The sequence below is a fragment of the Ictalurus punctatus genome, chromosome 3, assembly GCF_001660625.3.
Source record: "Ictalurus punctatus breed USDA103 chromosome 3, Coco_2.0, whole genome shotgun sequence".
Taxonomy (NCBI): domain Eukaryota; kingdom Metazoa; phylum Chordata; class Actinopteri; order Siluriformes; family Ictaluridae; genus Ictalurus; species Ictalurus punctatus.
The window spans coordinates 26,032,174-26,052,811 of NC_030418.2; the positions used below are offsets into that span (position 1 = coordinate 26,032,174).

General features: G+C 42.4%; 1 protein-coding gene across 10 annotated transcripts in view; it reads left to right on the forward strand.

Annotated features, from left to right (window-relative positions):
• The window catches only part of ndst2a (N-deacetylase/N-sulfotransferase (heparan glucosaminyl) 2a), a 139,192-nt gene that overhangs the window by 95,374 nt on the left and 23,180 nt on the right, over positions 1-20,638 (forward strand). For 8 of the 10 annotated variants that reach the window (XM_017463574.3, XM_017463568.3, XM_017463571.3 and 5 more), the window contains one exon: positions 18,575-20,177. In XM_017463574.3, the coding sequence (XP_017319063.1) occupies positions 19,158-20,177 (1,020 nt within the window). In that variant the 5' untranslated portion in view covers positions 18,575-19,157. Of the gene's footprint in view, positions 1-16,813; positions 16,842-18,574; positions 20,178-20,638 lie in introns of all 10 variants that reach the window. The other 2 variants (XM_017463569.3, XM_047154061.2) reach the window with 1 other exon arrangement.

Here is a 20,638-nt window from a genome sequence, read left to right on the forward strand (position 1 = left end):
GGAAAAGTCACTAACACAGTACTACTACTACAAAGTACACATGTAGGCTCCCAGTATAAAGTACATTTGAAGCATGCACCATTCGAATGCAGTGTTGTGCATCAACAAAACGTTTGGTTGAGCAGGAAGTACACTGTATGGCCAAAAGTTTGTAGACACCTGACCATTTCAAATCCATGGCCATTAATATTGACTTTGTCCCCACTTTTCTGCTGTAATAGCCTCCACTCTTCTGGGGAGGCTTTCCACTTATGTGGCTTTGGGGATTTGGGCCTTTTCAGCTACAAGAGCATTAATGAGGGAAGGCTCTGATGTTATCCAAGGAAGCCTGGGGTGCAGTCGGAGTTTCATTTCATTCCAAAGGTGTTCGTTGAGGTCAGGGCTCTGTGCAGGTCACTCGGGTTCTTCCACACCAAACTTGGCAAACAATGTCTTAATGGACCTCACTTTGTGCGCAGGGGCATTGTCATGTTGGAACATGTTTGGGCCTCTTGGTTCCAGTGAAGGGAAATTGTAATGCTACAGCTTACATACACAAGATAATGCTTGCTGAATTTGGTGATGGTTGGACAAAATTTGTTGGGGGAGTAGTGCAAAAATAGTAAAATAACAAAATCCAAGATGGCAGACAGGAGGTATTCAGCATACCCCAGGAATTATAGGAAAAATGAACTGTGAATTTAACACAAATTTTTCAAATGATATAAGGGAAAAAAATTTGAAGTGGAATATTACTTGGGTGCCTACGCACCTTTGGTGCTTGGCCCCTAAATATGCATCAAACCAGCTGCTTGAGGTTTGTAATTGTTATTTAAAAAATATAATAACTTTAAGTGGAGAAAAACGATACTTGTGATATTACAGTTGATCATATTCTATTGAAATTATATTGTTATATAATAGGGGGTACACCCAGTTCAGAGCTCTTAATCATTCAAATGCTGTACCTTGATTGACGTTATTGAAGTTTTGCTTCTTGCAGCATTGTACAGCTTTTCAATAACATCTTAATTGACCGCGATCTTGTGTCCTCATCGTCCTGTGCCATATTTGAAATGCCATAGAACTATCGGCATCTTGTTTAACTTTTAGGCTACAACTGAAGCATGACGACATACGTTTTACTATAGCGCCATTAAAATTCCATGGTTATTATACAGCTGTCTAGAAATGCAATTAATGACAACATGGTGAGTGTGAGTTCTGTATGTCCTAGGCAAAAATACGTCAATACAATTAAACTCTGGTGTGCTAACTGATCCCAGCTATTTACAAGCCCACAGCTTGGTGTTTTCTGAATATTTCTCTGCAGGTCTGATCCTGAGAAATCGGCCTGCACATGAACCTGAGTAAACTGTACTGAATGGTAGAGTTTTCGGGGAAATAGGGGTCTCGGATGGAGTGGTAATGCTCATCAACAGCATCATTAGCCTCTCGACCTCCACGGTGAAGCCAGAAGTGCTCAGTACAGCTCTAACTGTAGCTCCGACCGGCTTGATTTCTGACAGCTCATCATCTTGGTGAAGAAGCCATCAGTGTCCACCACCCCTAACCCCACCTCCCACTGTCTTTTAGACAGCAGAACTATGCATGTATAGGATATGTGTACGAGAGATGTTGGTACCTTATTGTTCACCCGTGTACAGTTCATGTGTGGTCTAGCTTCTGAAAAAGCACTGCCAATACAAACCTGCTAGCTTAGTGTCTCTTGCAGAATATGTGGGTGACAAATGCCGTCTGCCCTGCCATTGGAGGAGAGTGTTGGAACTGTTCTGCTTTGTACATGAGCGCACAGATGTCCATGGATGGCTAGTGTTGCTCTTATCAGCAGTAGTAGAGAGGGAAGCCATCCCTTACACCGAGAGCAGGGCCGAATATGCTCCATTAAACTCCTGGCCGAGGACGGCTGTGACTTCATTGGGATTTGACTTCCCGACAGGACGAAACCAAAAGTACCATAGTTTAGAGCCTATGGTTATCTAAACCTGAACCATTGCAGCTTCTATTAGCAGATACTGTGTTGTTATCCGATCGCATGCATTTATGTAAATTATTTAGCTGAAGGCAGCTCATCAGACCGGAGTCTAGCTACAGAGCCAGAAACACAAGCTTTGAAAGTGGCAAGATTTTACAGACTTCTCTACAGGACACTCTGTGCTTTATTTAAGTGATGGCTTGGCTTTAAAAAAAAAAAAAAAAAAAAAAAGGCATTAAAATTTAACTGATGTCACCATGCAGTCAAGTTAGTTGCTTATCCAGATATTTTTTTATAAGCAAGGAATTTTATTTAATTGCACCTTTACACATTTTACTTGAATACCCTTGTCCCTTGTCTCCAGTCCTGCCAGGAAAAGGAGCATCCCCCTCTAAACCGTTCCTTCTTTCTTTGTGCTCTAATTAGGCCAGCTCCACATAGGCTCGAGAAAGACCTACTACATGTACATAGATTCAACTTGGGGATATGGAAGGAGGGGAAAAAAAATACTAGCGGGCTAGCAGGCACAAGAACAGTGTAACGCTAAAGCATTGTCCGTTTGGGAAGGAAAACTCTTATTTGGCACATCGGAGTGCAGGACTATTTCTCTATTTTACTCAGATTATGTTCCCTGTTCCCTGCAGACTTCTAGTGAACAACTTTGCATTCACTGGGGCCTCGAGTGAGCATCCTCATCAGAGTTGGTATGTCATTCTGCCAGTCTCTAATATGTGTGTGTGTGTGTATGTGTGAGAGCAAGAGGGAGAGTTTGTGCTTGTGGGGTCCTTCGGGACTTTTGTATGCTTGGTGAAATGGCTAGTAGAACGAATCGAGAAGCCTGGCAAGCAGAGGTGGTGGAAAAAAGGAAGGGCCTTCCAATGACAGAGAGTGAAAAGATATCAGGGGAGAAACAGTGCCAAAGACATTTTAATTGGAGGGAAGAGGCATACTTGTTTGGGGGTGTGTGGGAAGCCTGGCCAAGGAAACAATACAGAATACAGAGCTCCCCTCAATATATTTCTTTTCCCCCTCTCCTCATTTTCTCCCACACATACTACTGAAGATGTTTCTCATATGTATTGGGCCTGCAGGTTTACGAACACAGGCTTTGCGATTGATCGCTACCGTCGTAGCCAGAGAGAGGTGCGAGCGGTGCAAGCTGTGTGGAAGCCCAGTTAGTGTTCGTGCGTCTCAGCGGTCTGTAAGCAAAAAGGAGTGTGGGCTTTGTGGAGACAGGGAGAGCAACTTCATTTTTAACTCGCGTTCTGCTGTTGTAATTTTTAAGCATTTCAGCAGCATCGCAGTCCCTAACCAATTAAAAAGCCCCAAACCGTTTCCACAAGTTTGAGAGTTTGCAGTTACTGGCCACTGAAGTGCTTCTCTAGTTTTCCCGTTGCTCTCATCCCTCATACACCGTGTGCCTGTATTCGCAAACCCTTTCCTCCCCAAGCAATGCGCGAAGCATATATGAAGAAGTCACACACGCTAATTTTTACTGATGCTTTTTTGTTCTCGCACTGTGACACTGCATAAACGTCTCTCGTTATCGTTCGGACAACGTCATCCGCTCCGTTAGAAAATAATAACGGTGTTACTTTGCTGTCGCGGTGTTACTCTTGTCAGTAATAGTGTAATCCAGCTCTATAAACGGCGCCCTCTCTTTTTACACCAGCCATGTTTTGGTTGCAAGCTTGCAGTGTCTTGTGTTTAATTTCAGTGAAACGTAATTGAATCTCACTAACACAGACTTCTTGCAGTAGTTCTGAAGTGACATCTGGAACAAGATGGTTGCGCGCACACACACACACACACACACACACAAACAAACAAGGCGGTATTCTGCATTTCCACAATGTGATAATTGGTTTATCAACTCCGCTGTCTGTTTTTCCAGTTGTTTCCACGACTCCTTTTCCGTTAATGTGAGGACTGATTGCCTGGTCATGACTCTGGTTCTCTAGTCGCTAATAGCGCTTGTCCTCTGGGCAATGCGGCTCAGAGCTGCACGTTAACCTTGTTTCTTCCCTGCCCAGAGAGCCGTACTTTACCCAATTACCCGTGCTGAATTTGTTTATCCTTCTCACCCAGGTATGTTGGTACATACAGGTGGAGGCAGAAGCAGTGCACACTTTTAACCATGAACTTTCCTTTTAAATGTGTTTTTTTTTTTAAGAAGCAATGTCACATTTTTATTATCCAGGTTCAGGTTTGTTTTCATTGCTCAGGCTGTTTCTCACCTCTGCTTAGCTTGAATTTCTTACCCGTGATGAAGTTAAAATCCACCTTCTTTAATTTAGGTTCAGTCAGACACACAGCAACATCAGTGTCAAGTGGAATAGGTCTGGTTTTGTTTTAAATTCATTATGTTGACATTTATCTTTTGGGTTTTGTTTTTTTTTAAACAAACTATTCTTATTGTTAGTCCCCATATAATAACTTCCAGAAGACTCATGCACTCAAACAGGATACAGATGTACAGATGGAGCCGAGTTCGGATAGGTCATGCTGCGACATGCTGTGCCGTTTGGTGGCAAAGCGCAGTATTTTGGCTTAGAGCTCGAGGTTCCAGCACTAAGAACCAGGCGAAGCTCAACACATGGGGATCACACGGTCTTTCTTTTGATCTGTGCCCTTGTGACTTTCTCATTAACATCACATTCGTAGGTCTTTGTGACATACATGATGTAGTAGGATATATAACGACCTCCGAGCTAACAGCACCGTGGAATCTTTATCAGTGAAAAATGTCATTTCCATCAAAGCAACCATACACTGTTAAACATTTAAATGGATTGCATATTTCAGGACGCAACATGTTATACGTCGTGTACATGTGTACTTATACCACAGCACGGTTGAATGCTCGGATTTGCATTACTTCCATCTAACAGCACCGGTAGTTTAGTCTGGGTTAATATTCATGCATTCTTTCTAGTGCATTCATTTCTATAGTAACAGCACATACACAGAGACTTGTAAGGAGGACACGTCACGTAAACTAATACTGGTGAAGAATGACTGTTTTTATATCGCAGCTATAACATAAGGGAGGACAGGAACTACAGTAACCTGTCTCTCAGATGTTCCACAAGGTCAAATCTAAATATACACTATTAAAATATGACGCATGATTCATTAATAAATGAAACATTAATTGTTGGCAAATCAGTATAAGCGGAATAATACACTCCAGACATGCCGTTATATGAAACGTCATATAACGACTTCGGGTGTTTCATTATTTTTGTCTAACAGCACAGTCTGTCGTCTTTTATTCCGTATGTATACAATAGGCAGAGACGCGGGTGAAGTACTTTTTGGGATTTCTCGCAAATGGTTGTACAAAGCTGTCTGAAATTTTATATGCAGGGAGCAAAGTCATTACTAAAACTAACCTGAAACGCCATTTTTTTTTTTTTACCTGACTGGAAGCCGTACACCAGCATCTGAAGCACTAAGGGGTGAATATGAAGAAGCTATGGCTCCGAGCACTACTTCTACACAAAATCTATTAAGGCACAAAGGCTAGCACTTCACCCACAAATGTTAACATGACCAGCAGTGGATCAGACCTAGTGGCATTTTCACACTGTTGCCTGATGCCAAGTGACCGCCTTCAAGCTTTCATGAATTCTTTACAGTGCTAATATTTTTTTAGAACTTAATTCTTGTGGTATTAATGCAGTAATATGTAACAAGTACAATAAGATAACTAGGAGGTGAGCTATTTTCTCTCTGGAGCATGTTTTTATTCCCATCACTAACCGTAAGGGTTCAGATTGGTCATCAAAGTGTGTGTTCGAGACCACAGCAGTTGTTGTGGAGGAGTCGCATCTGGCGGTTTTCCATCATGCGGAGACGATGCAGGCGTTGTCCAGGCAATCAGAACGAGAGTGATTCATCCTGTTGCGTTAGTGTGGTGCGAACGCCCAGCTTGAGCTCAGAGAACACATATTCTCTAACCTGCATTAACACATGCACATCATGAGAGAGACAACAACTATAATACATAGAACGAAAGGAAAACGGGGACTTTGGCGATTAACAATCGGTTAAAAGTGTTGACTTCTTCGGTTAAGAGTCAAGCTGGTTAGAAACCTAGTGGTACAGGTAATCTTTCACTCTAGAGGTATGCACTGACATTACTTTCCTTCCAGAACACGCCCCCTCGGCCAGACTGAGGGGCAAAACATCCAGCAAAATGGCTTGTTTTAATAGAGGAAGCCGTGAAAACGCTAGTATAACTAACACTTATCAGCTTAAATTAAAGGCAGTTGGACTCGACAGTGACCCTTACAGCTTGGCCAAGAACCTGTGGTCCATGGACATTGGCATGTGGCCAGAAATCAGTTTTCCTGACATTTATATATACCTGATTTCAACACCGGGAAAATACACTAAGCAAAGCCTGAATTCCTAGAAAAGCCTTGACGCCTGGTCCTACCTCAAGACGGGATTGTTGGAGAAATTAAAGTGATGATAACACCAATGAACATTCTGGTTGTATGTGGACAGGTATATACAAATATTTTTATGTTATTATATAATTTTACCTGGTAAACCGTAAGCTAGCTAGTCCTAGTTTGTTTGTAACGAACACTGCTTCCACTTCCTAACGTTATATACTCGTGAAGGTAAAACACAGTCAGAGAACGAATGAGCCCCCATTATTCATCAGTGGAAATAGGCAGCGTTTAAAAAGAAATGTCTAACAAATTATTCACCATTGTACAACACGAATACCACATGCCAAAAGAACCTACACTTACACTGCTCGAATTGGTAAAAAAGGACTGAATGGATTTTTTATCTCTCTGTTAAAAGATAGCTCCGAACTGTTGTTGAATCTGTTAGCACGGTCGATCGCATGACGACTTTTCCCCCATTTTAGATGCGTTTTTTTCTGTTTTCATGGAATTCACGCTGTACACTAATGCTGCCACTCAGTGGGCGTGGCCACGGCGAGTTCCGCCCAGCGTGAGCTCACGCGCATACCCTCTACAACACACGTGCCTTCTATCAAGGCTCTTCAGAAATTAGAAGAAATTTTGACTCTAAAGTAAAAGTAAACTAGGACATTAACCTCATGGTTGTTTATAAAACAGAAAAGTAGTTTACAAGATGCTACAGACATCAGAGTATACAGTTGTGTTTTTTTTTCCACTTTCTGTGATGCTTTGCCAAACTCGACAACCGGCATATGTGGGTGGGATTGTGAGAGGTTTGGGCACATGAAATTGGCAGACGTACATTTATATAACTCTATATCATACAGCATGCCGCCTAAAAAAGTAAAGAGTTCCAAGACTTGAAATGTGAAATGATAACATCTTTCAATGCAATACTGGATAAATCAGCGGCTGTATGTGTGTCTGTGACCTTGTCGACCCCATGTCTACTAGGAATAGTAATTTAAGTTACAGCCAGGGCACAAGGGTCAGCAAGAGCTGTCTTGAGGCAGACATCTCAGAGGAGGTGGGCAGGAGGTCATGTTCAGCCTGATAGACTTTCTTTGTCCTTTACAGAAAAATTCAGAATAGTTCGGCACAAACCCCTCGTATAATTCCATGTCAAATGAAAATAAGGACGCAGCCAGGCTCACATAACGGCTTTCACACGCGATGGTCAAAAGTATGTGGACACCCAACCATCATACCCATATGTGGATCCCCAAACACTGCCACAATGTTGAAGGACACAATTGTAAAGAATGTCTTTGAAGGCTGTAGTGTTACAATTTCCCTCATTTTGTTAAAGTGCACACTTAATTAGCTGACTTGTTTGGCATATTTTAGGGTTAGATTACATTAGCCACCACTGTTTAATAGAGTTACCTATGTTTCAAGGCAACCAGAACTGAAACTGAGCGAGCACGTTTGACCACTGAGTTCACCTCTGTTTTTATCAATTTAATATGCATGAAATATTATTGCAATTGCCAAAAAATATTTAAAGTATTGACACACTTGTTAGGTTTCCTGTTTTTCCATCAAAATAAATTCACCATGTGTCATGTTTTAATAGTCTGTCCTGATGAATAGGTAACAAGCAAGTAAATCAGCATTCAAAATGCCAAAGCCTGTTCAGTCATTCACGAAGTAGAACGTTTTAGCAGGTTTGCTTGTCAGTATTAGCAGGTTCTACTTTTAATAAAGAGTATGAAAAATAGGCGCGCTCTACTTATACACCTTCCTGCATGTGTTGCATATTCACATTTATTCCTGTGACCAACACTTTAATCCAACGTGAGGCATGTACAATGCAAGCATTCTGTATTCACAAAAGCTAACATTAAGGAAAGTGCTAAGCATGTTTTTATTTCTGGAGTAGCATTCAGATACTTTGAGGTAAGAGAGGTCAATTCAGTAGAAGACCTACAGAAGCTACAGGCTGCATCTAGTACTAGGTAATGCTGCCAGGACAATGCTGGGATAAACCGTACAATGGAAGAATGCATTGAGATGTTTCTTGAAAGGTTGCTCAAGCTTCTGAAAGATCGGATGGACGTCGGTTGCTTATTCCACCATCAGGGAGCCATACATGAAGAGCATTTGGATTGAGATAAACCATGTAACAAAGGCAGCTTTCGACTACATTCACCTGCACACTAGTGGACAGGATCCATAATGGAGTCCATAATGAATCACTCTATTCGGGGATGTTGTTCCAGTGACAGCCCTGAACGCAAGCATTACGGCTTTGAACTTAATGTTCTGGGAGCTCATGCTCAGAGATGTCGCTTGTGCATGTTTCAGCTGGTTGAAGATCAGTTGCACTGATGCGTTTTGGTCCATTTGCAGCACTTTAACAGTGCATGCTGGGAGGCTAGTTGCTGTAGTCGAGTTAATGGATGACGGGTTACTGGACTAAGAGATGAGCCTCAGGTAAAAGCTGATTTACGCTTCATCAGAAGCACCCAAAACAAACTTCTGAAAGCCTGGAAGCTTTAAGGTTGGGTTGTTGTTGTTTTTTTTGTTTGTTTTTATAAAGTAGGAGGTTCTTAGCTATTTACAGGTTGTTTATCAAACAAGGGGGTGGGAGAGAAAGAAAGTAGTAATAGGCAACAGTGCATGTTTTGTTGTGTTTTTGTAGGAAGGCAGTATAGGATTGCGCTCTGTCTGCTTGGTTGGGAGAGTTATGGTAAAAATGTATTCAATTTCATATTACTCTTCAAATAATGCTACTAGTTAGGAGTGTAAACCTCAGGCTTAAACACAATACAAAATTATTTCATGAAGTTTTATTAGGAAATAATTTGATATTTGACAATTTTGACTCAATCTGCTACGATACAATATAATATTTGCATTTGAGTAGCCTCTGATCAATATAGGGCTTTTGACACTGTGCTTAACCCCACGTTATCATCGCTCTAAACCCCGCTTTTAACCCTGGGTAGAGGAACGTTTCACACGTGCCATTTAGAAGCAGGGTTAGTACCGCTTTTTACCTGGGGTTATGAAACCCTGCTCCGAAGCAGATTTTGCGTGTACAGTGTGAAATTATCGACACATCCAATCAGAAATTGAACAGCGCATGCCTTATATCACGTGCTTTGTACAGTAACAGAAAACCCGCATGTTGTGTAAACAACAGTTGCAGCGTTTGAAGGTGAAAACAAAAAAGTGAAATGGTGACGGAAAACACGTCAGTCGGAGAGAGTTTGCGGTCAGAAGTCTGTTTAGGACAAACTGGATGATACAGTCAGAAATAACCGAGTAATTAAGGAACTGGCTGAAAAATTTTCAGAATACAAGGATTTACGTGGCGACATTTTTTCCTCACTGTTGCAAAAGCGTGAGACACGCTGGTATTTAAATTGGTCACGCGTTGTATCCAATCACGTGGGCACTGCAAATATGCAAATAAGAACGTTTAACCCAGGATTTAGCAGTGTACAGTGTGAAACGTCAGATTATGAATACCCAGGATTAATTGTTAACTCTGGGTAAAGTATGAGCAGTGTGAGACGAGGAGAGAGAAAAAAAGATGAGACAGGATTCTGTTTACCCGGGGTTTAGAAGGTTTGATTTAAAAAGTGGGAACATGTTTGAGGAGAAGTAGTCAAATGCCCCGCCAACACCAACCTGCTACTCTCCTGTTGCTGCAGTGCGAGTACATTTCTTTCGAAGGGAGCATACGGCAGCCTTGAGACCTGATGCCTGTAAAGCCAGCGGTCTGGTTTGTGAAGGTCAGCTTGCTGTCAATCAATAGCCCAAGGTTCCTCTCGGACCTTGCAGATGGGCTACAGCCTTTGAGCTCAGATGTTACCTCGTTAGTGACTGCCAGTGCCAGAGGTAACAGCAATACATTACCTCTCCCTCTCCTTCCCTCATCCATGTCCACTCCACCAGCCTTTTATGGTAATGTACAGTAGTTTCCCTCACAATGGGTTATCTAAATGCTCGGGTAATGCATTGTCAAGCTCATCTCATTAGCATCTGTAGTGGAACTACATGCGGATGTTTGAGCTTGTAAGTGCTGGAGGTCTTATTTGCACACTGCAGGTCATGATATTAGCGAGGTCGCTGAAAGAAACCAAACAGGTGGTCAGAAATCATGCTCTCGGCTATTTTAAACTCCTTCTCTCGCTCACACACATGCGCATGCATGCATACACACAGTGGGTGGCCTGCTGCAGATGCTGTTGGTTTATTGTCTAAACAGCCGCTGCGGTGTGGGCGGGATAGGGCTACCCTCAAGGCAGAAAAACTCCTGCACCTTTAGGATAAACTCAGACTCGATCCTTCTCCATAAGCCCTCGTGTAAAGGTCTGTCATTGGTGCTTTTTCAGCTGGATTTTGTGTTACTTTCTTCCCTTCCAGATGCTCGGTGCTGAGATATATATATATATATAACATACAGTACCGTGCAAAGGACACATGCAAAGAAATGCTATAGAGCAATGATGACTTCAAAATATTGAACCGTTTCTACATTTTTAAAAAATACCGTAAAGCGCAGTAAACTGTATTAAATGAAACAAAGTCAATATTTGGTGTGACTTACTAAAAAAATAAAAATACTAGTCACCGGTAAAATTAGTGCAGTTCTATAAGGAAATGAACCAGACACGGTTCTTCTGGAGACTTTGACTGTCGCACTCGCTTCTTAATTTTGCAGCAAAACCCAGCAGCATTCAGTATGTATTCAGTCTGAAAAGTGTCTCTTACCACTTAATATGCTGCATTCTTTACTGACATACAAACATTTTTCTGTAACATTTAATTTTGTGCTAGAAAACTTTGGGATGTTTGGGAATCTAAAATGTTGTTTTTTTTTTGTACAGACTCGATAAGATATAAGTCATAAAATAAAAAAAATCTATAACAAAGTTTGTACTAAGAAAAAAAATAGGGTGCCAAAACTTTTGCACAGTACTGTACTTCTCCGAAGTCTGTGCCCTTCTCCTTCACTCCAGCACTGTGCTGTTGCTTCTCAATTAGATAACATTTCTCGCCCGGTCATGTTATTTTGACATCCTGGATGGCAGTGTCGATCTTGCCCCCTCCTAGTGTGCCAGATGAGCAGTGACGCTCCCACAAAGGCAGTGGTGCTTAATGAAGTGCCAGTTTCACTGATTAACCATCGATTCAGCTTTAATGAGAGAGAATAACCTTGTGAACATAGAGCAGCTTCATGTTTTTTCATCTTGTGTGTCATCATTCCCTAGTAATAAAGACTACCCTCAGATGTTATCTACTTTTCTTCAGACCCGGTGCCTGTGGTCCCATACACTTCCCTCGGCCACTTTATTAGGAATAGTATGACGATAAATCCACACATTTAAAATCTGTATCCCGTGTTTATATGTCTCTGTGAAGCTGCTTTGAGACAATGTCCGTTGTAAAAAGCGCGATACGAATAAAATCGAATTGAATAATGCTGGCTAGGACGTCTCTTTGCTGTCAGAACAGCCTCAGTTCTTTGTGGCAGGTACTCTGCAAGGTGTTTTAAACCTTCCTGCATAATTGCTATACAGATATAGCAATATAGATTTATATGTACATTTAATGAAGTCTTCCACAAACCTTGCTTTTCCTAAATTATTACAAGTATCTAGTAGAGCTCTCAGCATACTTCATGCGGAGATTCCATTCAGCTGGCTTCCACAAACACGGTTTAATCCTTGAGGGAACGAATGTCGTGTGTAGGCTTCACCCACTCTGTCACGCACATGGAAACTAGAAGAACTCTGTGGACCAACATGCTGAACTACCAGCCTGTGATTGGAGCATTCATTCATACGCGAGAGCCACTACGAGACTGCAGAGAGTATGCTCTGGCCTTAAAGTTTGTCTTCCACTTCCATATCAAACCCTGCGTGAGAGCTGTGGAGACTTTGTTTATGTACATGAAGACATTATGAAATATAGCATATTTATGTTTGTTTTGCTGTCTTTAACAATCTGTTATAGAGACACTGTGTCTTCTTTTTTTTTTTCTTGAGCTTTGTGCTTTAATAAATAATAATAATAATAATAATGTTTTATTTATATAGCGCCTGCCCACAAGCTTCAAGGACACTTTATATACATTTAACAGGACAAAGTACATTAATGTACATTTCAACAGAAATGTTGAATTACCACAATTAAAGACATTAGCCGCTTTAGTCAGTGAACTCTGTGCTGCCTATAAAAGGGAACCAAACGTGTAACGCTATTATAATAACATAGTACCACTGTTTTGTTTTTTAAACACTCGCTTGCTGTACTTTCTGCTCTCGAAACAATTATTGACCTTCCGAGTGTCCCTTCATCATCAGTATGATTCCTGATCTTATAGACCCAGATTAAAAACTCTTAAAAGTGAGACTTTATTAGGACTGGGTGATGTATCCATATAATATCGATGTCGTGATAAATGATTACGCAATATACTTTTCCGCCATATCGTTGGTATATTGATGCATTTTTTTTTTTTTAAACGCTTTTAATAATTACAAATTAAATGGTACTGAATGGATGCTGTTTTTGACCTTTTTGTTTTTTCCTAACTTTTCTAAGAAAAGTATCCTCAAACTCACATTTAATGCTTTTTTGTTGTTGTTGTTTATTTTACTACTGTTTTGCAGCCAGTTATTTTTTTTTAGCTGAATTATAGAAGTTGTATTTTTTTTTTTATGTCTAACAGAAATGTCCTCAGATATCTCGATCTGATATTTCTGTCATATCGCCGAGCCCTAGACGTTATCCACCTGTAGAGCGTTAACAAATGCTGCGGAGTGCTTTTATCATTCTACAGCCACACAGCTGAAAATATATAGGTCATAATCTTATACGGAAAGTTTTTTTTTAATAGCGTTCAAGATTTTATCATGACTAATAATAGTAGCAGCAGTAGTTGTAGGAAACTCAGACTTCTTTTGCCTGTGGTAGGATTCAGATAGACATGACATACAGCTGTGGTGATGGAGGGTGGGAGTGATCTTTATCTGTGTGTGTTTTGTTTGCGTGCTGCTCGGCGGCGTGAGCCGAGTCTGTTTAGCGTGGTGCGTGTGGGAGGCGAACAGCAAGGCAGCGCTCGGCCACATGGGCCGTGAGGGCTTGACCCCAGGGTGCAGGAGAGAATTGCTCTCATCAGTTTCCCCACTTCTTTTTGTTACCTTTTGTGTTTCTAGGAGGAAACCTCTGCACTTTAGCTCGACTAGATGAAGATAGATATGTATTTGTAAGCAGTATGAGCACAAACCTAAAAGTTTGAATTTGCATGTAAATTGGAATGTCTTTTAGGCGCTTAGAAGCTTAGTCTAATTCGCAGTGCCTGTGAGGCAATTAAATGCTGGGTTTTTGTATTTGTTTTGAACCCTGTAGAAATCTTTGACAACATCAGCAGTCATCATTGTTTTCCCCTTTCAGAGTGCAATTAGCGAGGCATATTTGCCTGGAGTATGTCCTGACGAAAGCTGTACGGTGCGCGTGCTGAGTGCGTGTGCCCCCGATGTGTAGTGCCACTCACACCTGTGGCTCTGCAGCAGGTGTCTTTCTCTCCCTCACTTCTGTGTGCAACGTCTCTGTGACGGCGCTGAAGCAAGTACGGTGACATAGAATACAGTGACTCATGCTGCTTTCACACTTTTCCCCCTGAATGCACTGGGCGACGTGCTGTTTGTGCTGAAATGAAAAAGGAGGTTCGTACGCTGCGCATGCACACTGTAACCATGACGACACTGTGACTGCTTTTGCCTTTCAACTGTACCTCATTCTATTCAAGCTTTTTCTATCTCGAATAATTTATAGCAAAAATTACATTCCCCAATACTGGATGTGATTGTGGTACAGAGGAGTATTTCACCCTGCTCTGCTGGAAAGTGAACACTACATGGGGCACCGACTGGGACGGAGCCTAATACTTCTACTGACGGTCTGTCCTTCATGTTGGTTTTTCCTCTGTGTTTTTTTTACACGACTTGTGACGTGATTGGTCAGGTGATCAAGTACGGAATAACAGTCTAACAGCAGGGTCTGCAGCGCATTATTCCTCTTATACCACATTCATTTGCTAGTGATTACAATGTTAAGGACACGTCACACTTTTAAAGGTCTGTCCTTAGATTGAACAGTCATTCCCTCACCAGTCTCTGTCTCTCACTCTGTCTCTCTGTGTGTGTATCTCTCTCTCCCTGTCTCTCTCTCTCTCTCACACTCACTCAAAACACAGCCAGTCATTTTACAGAGAAACCAGAAACCGTTATCTTCTCAATCATGTCGACTTTTCTGTTCTGGGAAATGTTGACTGTTGGTCTCAGTTTACAACTGAGACTCCTTCCATAAATGCTAAAAATGTCTCCTAAAAAAAAAAAAGTGTCACCACATCAACGATTATACATTTTTACTCAGTTAGACACATTTTTTTAATTAGTTTTAAATTACGTGAAGTTTCCGCCATACAGGTCCCCGTGTACGCGCTGTTACTATAGAAACAGTCACGTATTAGAATGAGCACATTGATACGAGCCCATTGTTCATGTTCCAGCCGGAGCCACTGTCCGAGCGGTGCAGAAATAATGCACACCTACTGATCAATCAGAATCGGGCATTCACCCGCGCCGTGGTATAAAAGCACTTAACGTCACTCGGCACTTTTCTGGAAACTTTTTGAAATACTTTGCTTTGATAGAGCGGGGGAAAAGAAGAAAAAAAATCACTGGCAGCTTGCAACAACTTCCTGTAGGAAGCTTGCTGTATCAAATATAAAACTTGAAGGTTGAGGATTGTTAATTACCTTTTATTTATCAGAACATTTCTATGAGATTTGCTGAATGCTCTTACCGCACATCCCATTTACCCTTTTGCCAGAACATTAACTTGATGAATTGTTCTGTTTGTAACTAATAAATGATAGATGCAGATGGTATGCTGCTAAATAAAAGGTAGGCTTGCTAATTGTAGTCTGTGGCACTTAACTAATTGCACAGACCAAACTTACGATTAACTTCCGCTTCCCCGCGGTTGTCCAAGCAAATCTCCTGGTATGTGGGTGGGCTTTTTTTTTTTTTTTTTTTCTTCCTGTTTTTCTTCCCTGTTGTTTTTAGATCATATTTGATTTGCAGGTGTGGAAATGAGAAAAGAATACTAAGGATGTTTTTCTGCATCACAGCAGCTTTAATACATAGTATTTCCTTCACTCTGAGTTCACACCCTCTCAGGAATATTTGCCATCCATGTGCTTCCTGTGCTGCCAGTGTGTGTGATGTACAGCTTCTCTGTCATGGTTAACCTCCAGGCTTTCATTTAAATTCCTTCAATATACATACTGTGTTTTTAAAATAATTGTGCAGGCTACATAATGTGACATAATGTATTTACTCTGTTACTATCTCCCTGCTGGTAGCTACAACATTGCACACTGCTTAGGACCATGGTATTGAGTCCATGGTAATAAAGATTTCTCTGGTCAGAGGTCAGGTTTTTGTTTTCTCGAAGCTGCAGAATAGTTCAGTGCTAGTAACTGGAGCATGTGAAATGCGAGACGACATGCGTCCCATGAGTTTTGCTGGTCTGGATTGGAAGTGAGAGATGGTGTGAGTAACGTATAAGTGATGTGTGCTTGGTGCACAAGGCCATTTATAGAGGTCCACAGACGAGCCGAGTCTCCCTGTGCTCAGGGACCTAAATCTGTTGGACGTGATGCGTTGATTCGCAAGCGCTCTGTGTGTGTGTGTGTGTGTGTGTGTCTGCCTTTCTAACTTTGGTCATTAGCACCAGTGTATATCTGAGGAATTGTGTGTCGCACACCGCTGAGAGGAAACTTTCCTTCGTTTCCTCCGTGTTCCTCTAATAAATTTTTCTGTTGATGTTCACTTCCTTCATTTCCACGTGTGAGACATGAGGGACTTTCCATGAGGGTGGTTGTGTGTAGCCGCTGGAGGCAGGCAATCCGAGGGAAATGAAGGGAGGTTGATAGTTTATTGATTACAGGAAGTATAGGGTTCGTCTTTGATCGTGCAAAGGAGGTGAACGTCACATAACGGAAGCGACGTCCGACTAGGCTCAGAGACGAGAAGTGGAGACGCGTGTAGACAGAAAGTCTACCCGATTGGCTCTGTCGGCAAACGTCAGTACGAAGTGATACGTACGAGAGGAATCAGTACTCCAGAGTACAGAGTGTAACTTCGGTCTCCTAAACTATCCCTCTAATTGCTGTCGTATCTTATTTAGACCGGTGGGAGACGGCGCTGTGTGTGGAGGTCACATGTCGTCCCCCAGGAAAATGTCTGTCTTGTTGAGTTTTCTATTGCTTTGACTTCAGATCTCTGAATATTGTGTTTACTCCTATGTCTTCTAAGTTTGATGGGGTTTTTTTTTCCTTCCTTTCCTTTTTTTTCCCCCACAGACTGACTGGATAAGACACTTGGACTCGGGTGAGATTTTATTTTTCTTTTACCCGTCATATCAGATCTTACACACACACACAAGCACATACACCCTCATTCCTTTGTTGTTGTTTTTCCCCTCTCCTCCTCTCCTCTCCATCTAATTTCCGCCCTTCTTCATGCGCACAGCAACACTGTAAGTATCTGTTTACCAGGCGCTGCAGCTTAATAAGCAGAAGATATGCATGGCCTACTGATCATTTCCTGCTCTGGTTTGTATCAAAAATAAATCAGGATTAGCCTGCCGCTGGCCGGATGTTATATTATCATTAGTGAAGTAGCAGCGTTGGAATTAAAAGGTCTTTAATTGAAATGAAACTCAAGGCTAAGCACAGAGGCCAGGTTTGTGTAAATAAACAGCAGTGCAAGCTCTAATAGTAAGAGAAAAAGATTCATTTTAAGGTTCACTACACACACCCTCGACTACCGAGACGTTAACATTAGAATGTCATCAGAATCGAATATGACGTAAACTATGTTTGGAGTAATAACAGAGGACTGACGCTTGGGTCCGAATGATTTTTTTTTTTTCTTCCCTCTCATCATTAAGTCACATGTTTGTGTCCTTGTAGTGCTTGGAAGTGGTCAGTGAGGTGAGCTTTTCTCAGGCTAATAATAGTCCAGGTTCTAGTTTCAGGATGCTCTCTTCAATGGGCTGGGCCATAGCGTTGATAAATTATGTTCTCTAGAAGCCTCCACCCTTGTGTTACTTCCTTGCACAGGCAGGTAACAGCAATAGTACACCGCTTCTGTGAGTGGACATGTTAAGACCTTTTCTGTCTTGAAGGAGGTGACTTTGGCCAGAGGTCTTGCTGCATTTGTTCATCTGTGAGAAAACCGGTCCTTTTAAGTGCTGGAACTGATTTACAGTGGAAGGATTGCTTGCATTGATCATGTCGAAGACATATATAGGTGGCTGTAAACTTGACTGATTTGACTTATGCCGGAGCTCTGATGTCTGGCTTTGCTTAGCCCAACTCATACCCCTTCTTCAGCGGCCGTTTCTTGCTGGAAACATTTCCCAGTTTACCGACAGGACTGCAGTGTACGTCTATCATGCCGTTGGGTTAATGCCCAGCCCCGCTCCTGCGCATAAACAAAACCATGGTAGCAGCCCAAGTTGGCCAATAGAATGCCTTCGTTCACTCATTTCTAAGGTCAGAGTTTTCCTCTCCTACCTGTAATGCTATCTTTGTAGAGGGAGGGTGGCAGCACACGGAAGTTATGGTGAGCTATTTTAGGAGTCATGAGAAAGCTCTCTTGACCCACTGAGAGTGCATTGGTGGGCATCAGGAGGGGCCCTAATGGAAAATTCACGTGGCTTCATGGAAGAATCTAGAATCAGGTGATCAGACGTAGCTCTTAAGGCCGTTGCATTGACTGTGTTTGTCAGTATCTCGTTTAAGCATGCTCATGAGAGGCCAAGTCCACCCACACGAAACATATAAGTACTGGTCCTGTTCACTGTTATTGTGTTAAAGTAAGAAACTGTTTTTTATTTTTTTTTTATTTTTTGTAAATCCCCAGTGATGCCTACAATAGAGGTAATTTTATGCATTACACTCATATAATGAGTGACTTGCTGACATTTATGAAAGCCTGGGACTTAGCAATTTAAGCACATGGTTTGTGATTTGCAAAAACCTTAAAGGTATGTTTCTGTTGTCTTTCTGTCTCTCTCTCTCTCTCTCTCTCTCTCTTTCTCTCTTTCCTTCCAACAGGGATTACTGTTTCCTAGCATGGCCAGGTTTCTGCAGGGTGCACTGTTCACCATCCTGCCCCTGTGGTGGTCATCCGCAGAGCAGCCGTTGCTGAGAGCTGCGAAAGCGTCAGCCGCACTTCTCTGTTACCAGTAATAAAGAAGGCTGTGTCGCATCAAATCGTACATGTTTGTGGCAGCATAAAGGCGTGGGAGAGAGACAAATGATCCTTTGAGGAGAGGCAGAGTACTGTCGTAAGAATCAAGAGCAAGAAACCCAATCGTCTTAAGTCAAGCAGTGGAGGAAGCTGACACGCTGTGTTGGATTAAGAGTGCACACGTGTTGGTATACAGCAACCTGACCGTGAAGCAAACCCGTTGAGTCGAGGTGGCCAGAGACGGAGTTTACAGGAGGACGCTAGTCATGGGCTATGGGGGCCATGGTGACTTAACGTAAATGGCTCCTCTTTGCTCAAAGTGTGTACCACTGTGTGCTGCTCAACCCTTTCCTTCCTTTCACTTTTCCCCCTGTATCCCCTCTTCTTCTGGCTACGAAGGTCTGCTCACCCCAGTTGCTCCCTGGCTCCTGCTCTCCCTCTGTGGCGATGGGGCTGTGGAAGCTCCTGCGGGGCATCAGGCAGCTGGAGCTCCACCGCCTCATCCTGGTGCTCATTATATTTTGCCTACTGTCTATGGCGCTCCTGGCTTACTATGTCAGCAACAGCCCCAAGATAAAGGAGGCACCTCCGCTGCCCTTCAGTGACTGTGGTGAAGTAGTCGCAGCAGGGGATGGCCTCCAGCGCGTCCCGCTCTTCTTGCCCCCATTTGTTGGCCGCCAGCGGACTGTCAAAACAGTAGACAACTCTCGCACAGAACCTGTTGTGCTAGTGTTTATAGAGAGCATCTACTCCCAGCTGGGACAGGAGATCGTGGCCATCCTGGAGTCCAGTCGCTTCCGTTACCACACAGAGATTGCCCCTAGCAAGGGCGACATGCCCACGTTGATGGAACGAGACCGGGGCCGGTACGCTCTAGTCATCTATGAGAATGTCCTTAAATACGTCAACTTGGACGCATGGAACCGAGACCTTCTCGACAAGTATTGCTCAGAGTTTGGCGTGGGTATTATCGGCTTCTTCAAAGCCAACGAGAACTCGCTGCTTAGCGCTCAACTTAAAGGCTTCCCTCTTTTCCTGCACTCTAACTTGGGCCTGCGGGACTACAGAATCAACCCCGTGGCACCGCTGCTCTATGTCACTAAGCCCAACGAAGTGGAGCAAGGTCCACTGCCAGGTGATGACTGGACTGTTTTCCAATCCAACCACAGTACCTATGAGCCTGTGCTACTAGCCAGCACCAAGTCATCAGAGGCCCTAGCTCACCTTGGTCCCCATCGAGTCCTGCATGCCACCGTGGTGCAGGACCTGGGCCTTCATGATGGGATCCAGAGAGTTTTATTTGGCAACAACCTTTCATTCTGGCTGCACAAGCTGATTTTTGTCGATTCTATCGCTTATCTAACTGGAAAGAGACTATGCCTGTCTCTGGAGAGACACATACTTGTGGATGTGGATGACATCTTTGTGGGAAAGGAAGGAACGCGCATGAAGGTGTCAGATGTGAAGGTCAGTGTCTGTTTGCTCTTCAGCTTTTTCATACATAATGAAACCAGAGCGTTGGCAGAAAACGTTTTAATTTTCGATTTGATTTCATTTTCCCTCCCTAATTGATTTGCCTAAAAGAAGTTTTCTTCTTCCTTCAGAGCAACATATGAATCATTGCTTACTGCTCATTTCTTGTTAATGGTTTTAAATATTTAAGGCTTTAGATGGCTTATAATGCCAAATGTTACTTGCTTACATATAATATACTAGTTTTAGAGCTTCTGCTTCGTTAAGACGATTTCTTTTAACCCAGCATTCCCCATTATACAAACAGTTAGTTCCGATCCAAGAGGCATTCCATGAGTGCTGATAAGTATTTAGTTTAACAGCACTGGTATATTTCACTGTGTGTATCACTCTGCTTGTCTGAGTTCACTACATAAAACTCAGATTCTAGCAAATGACTGGTACATTCAAATCCC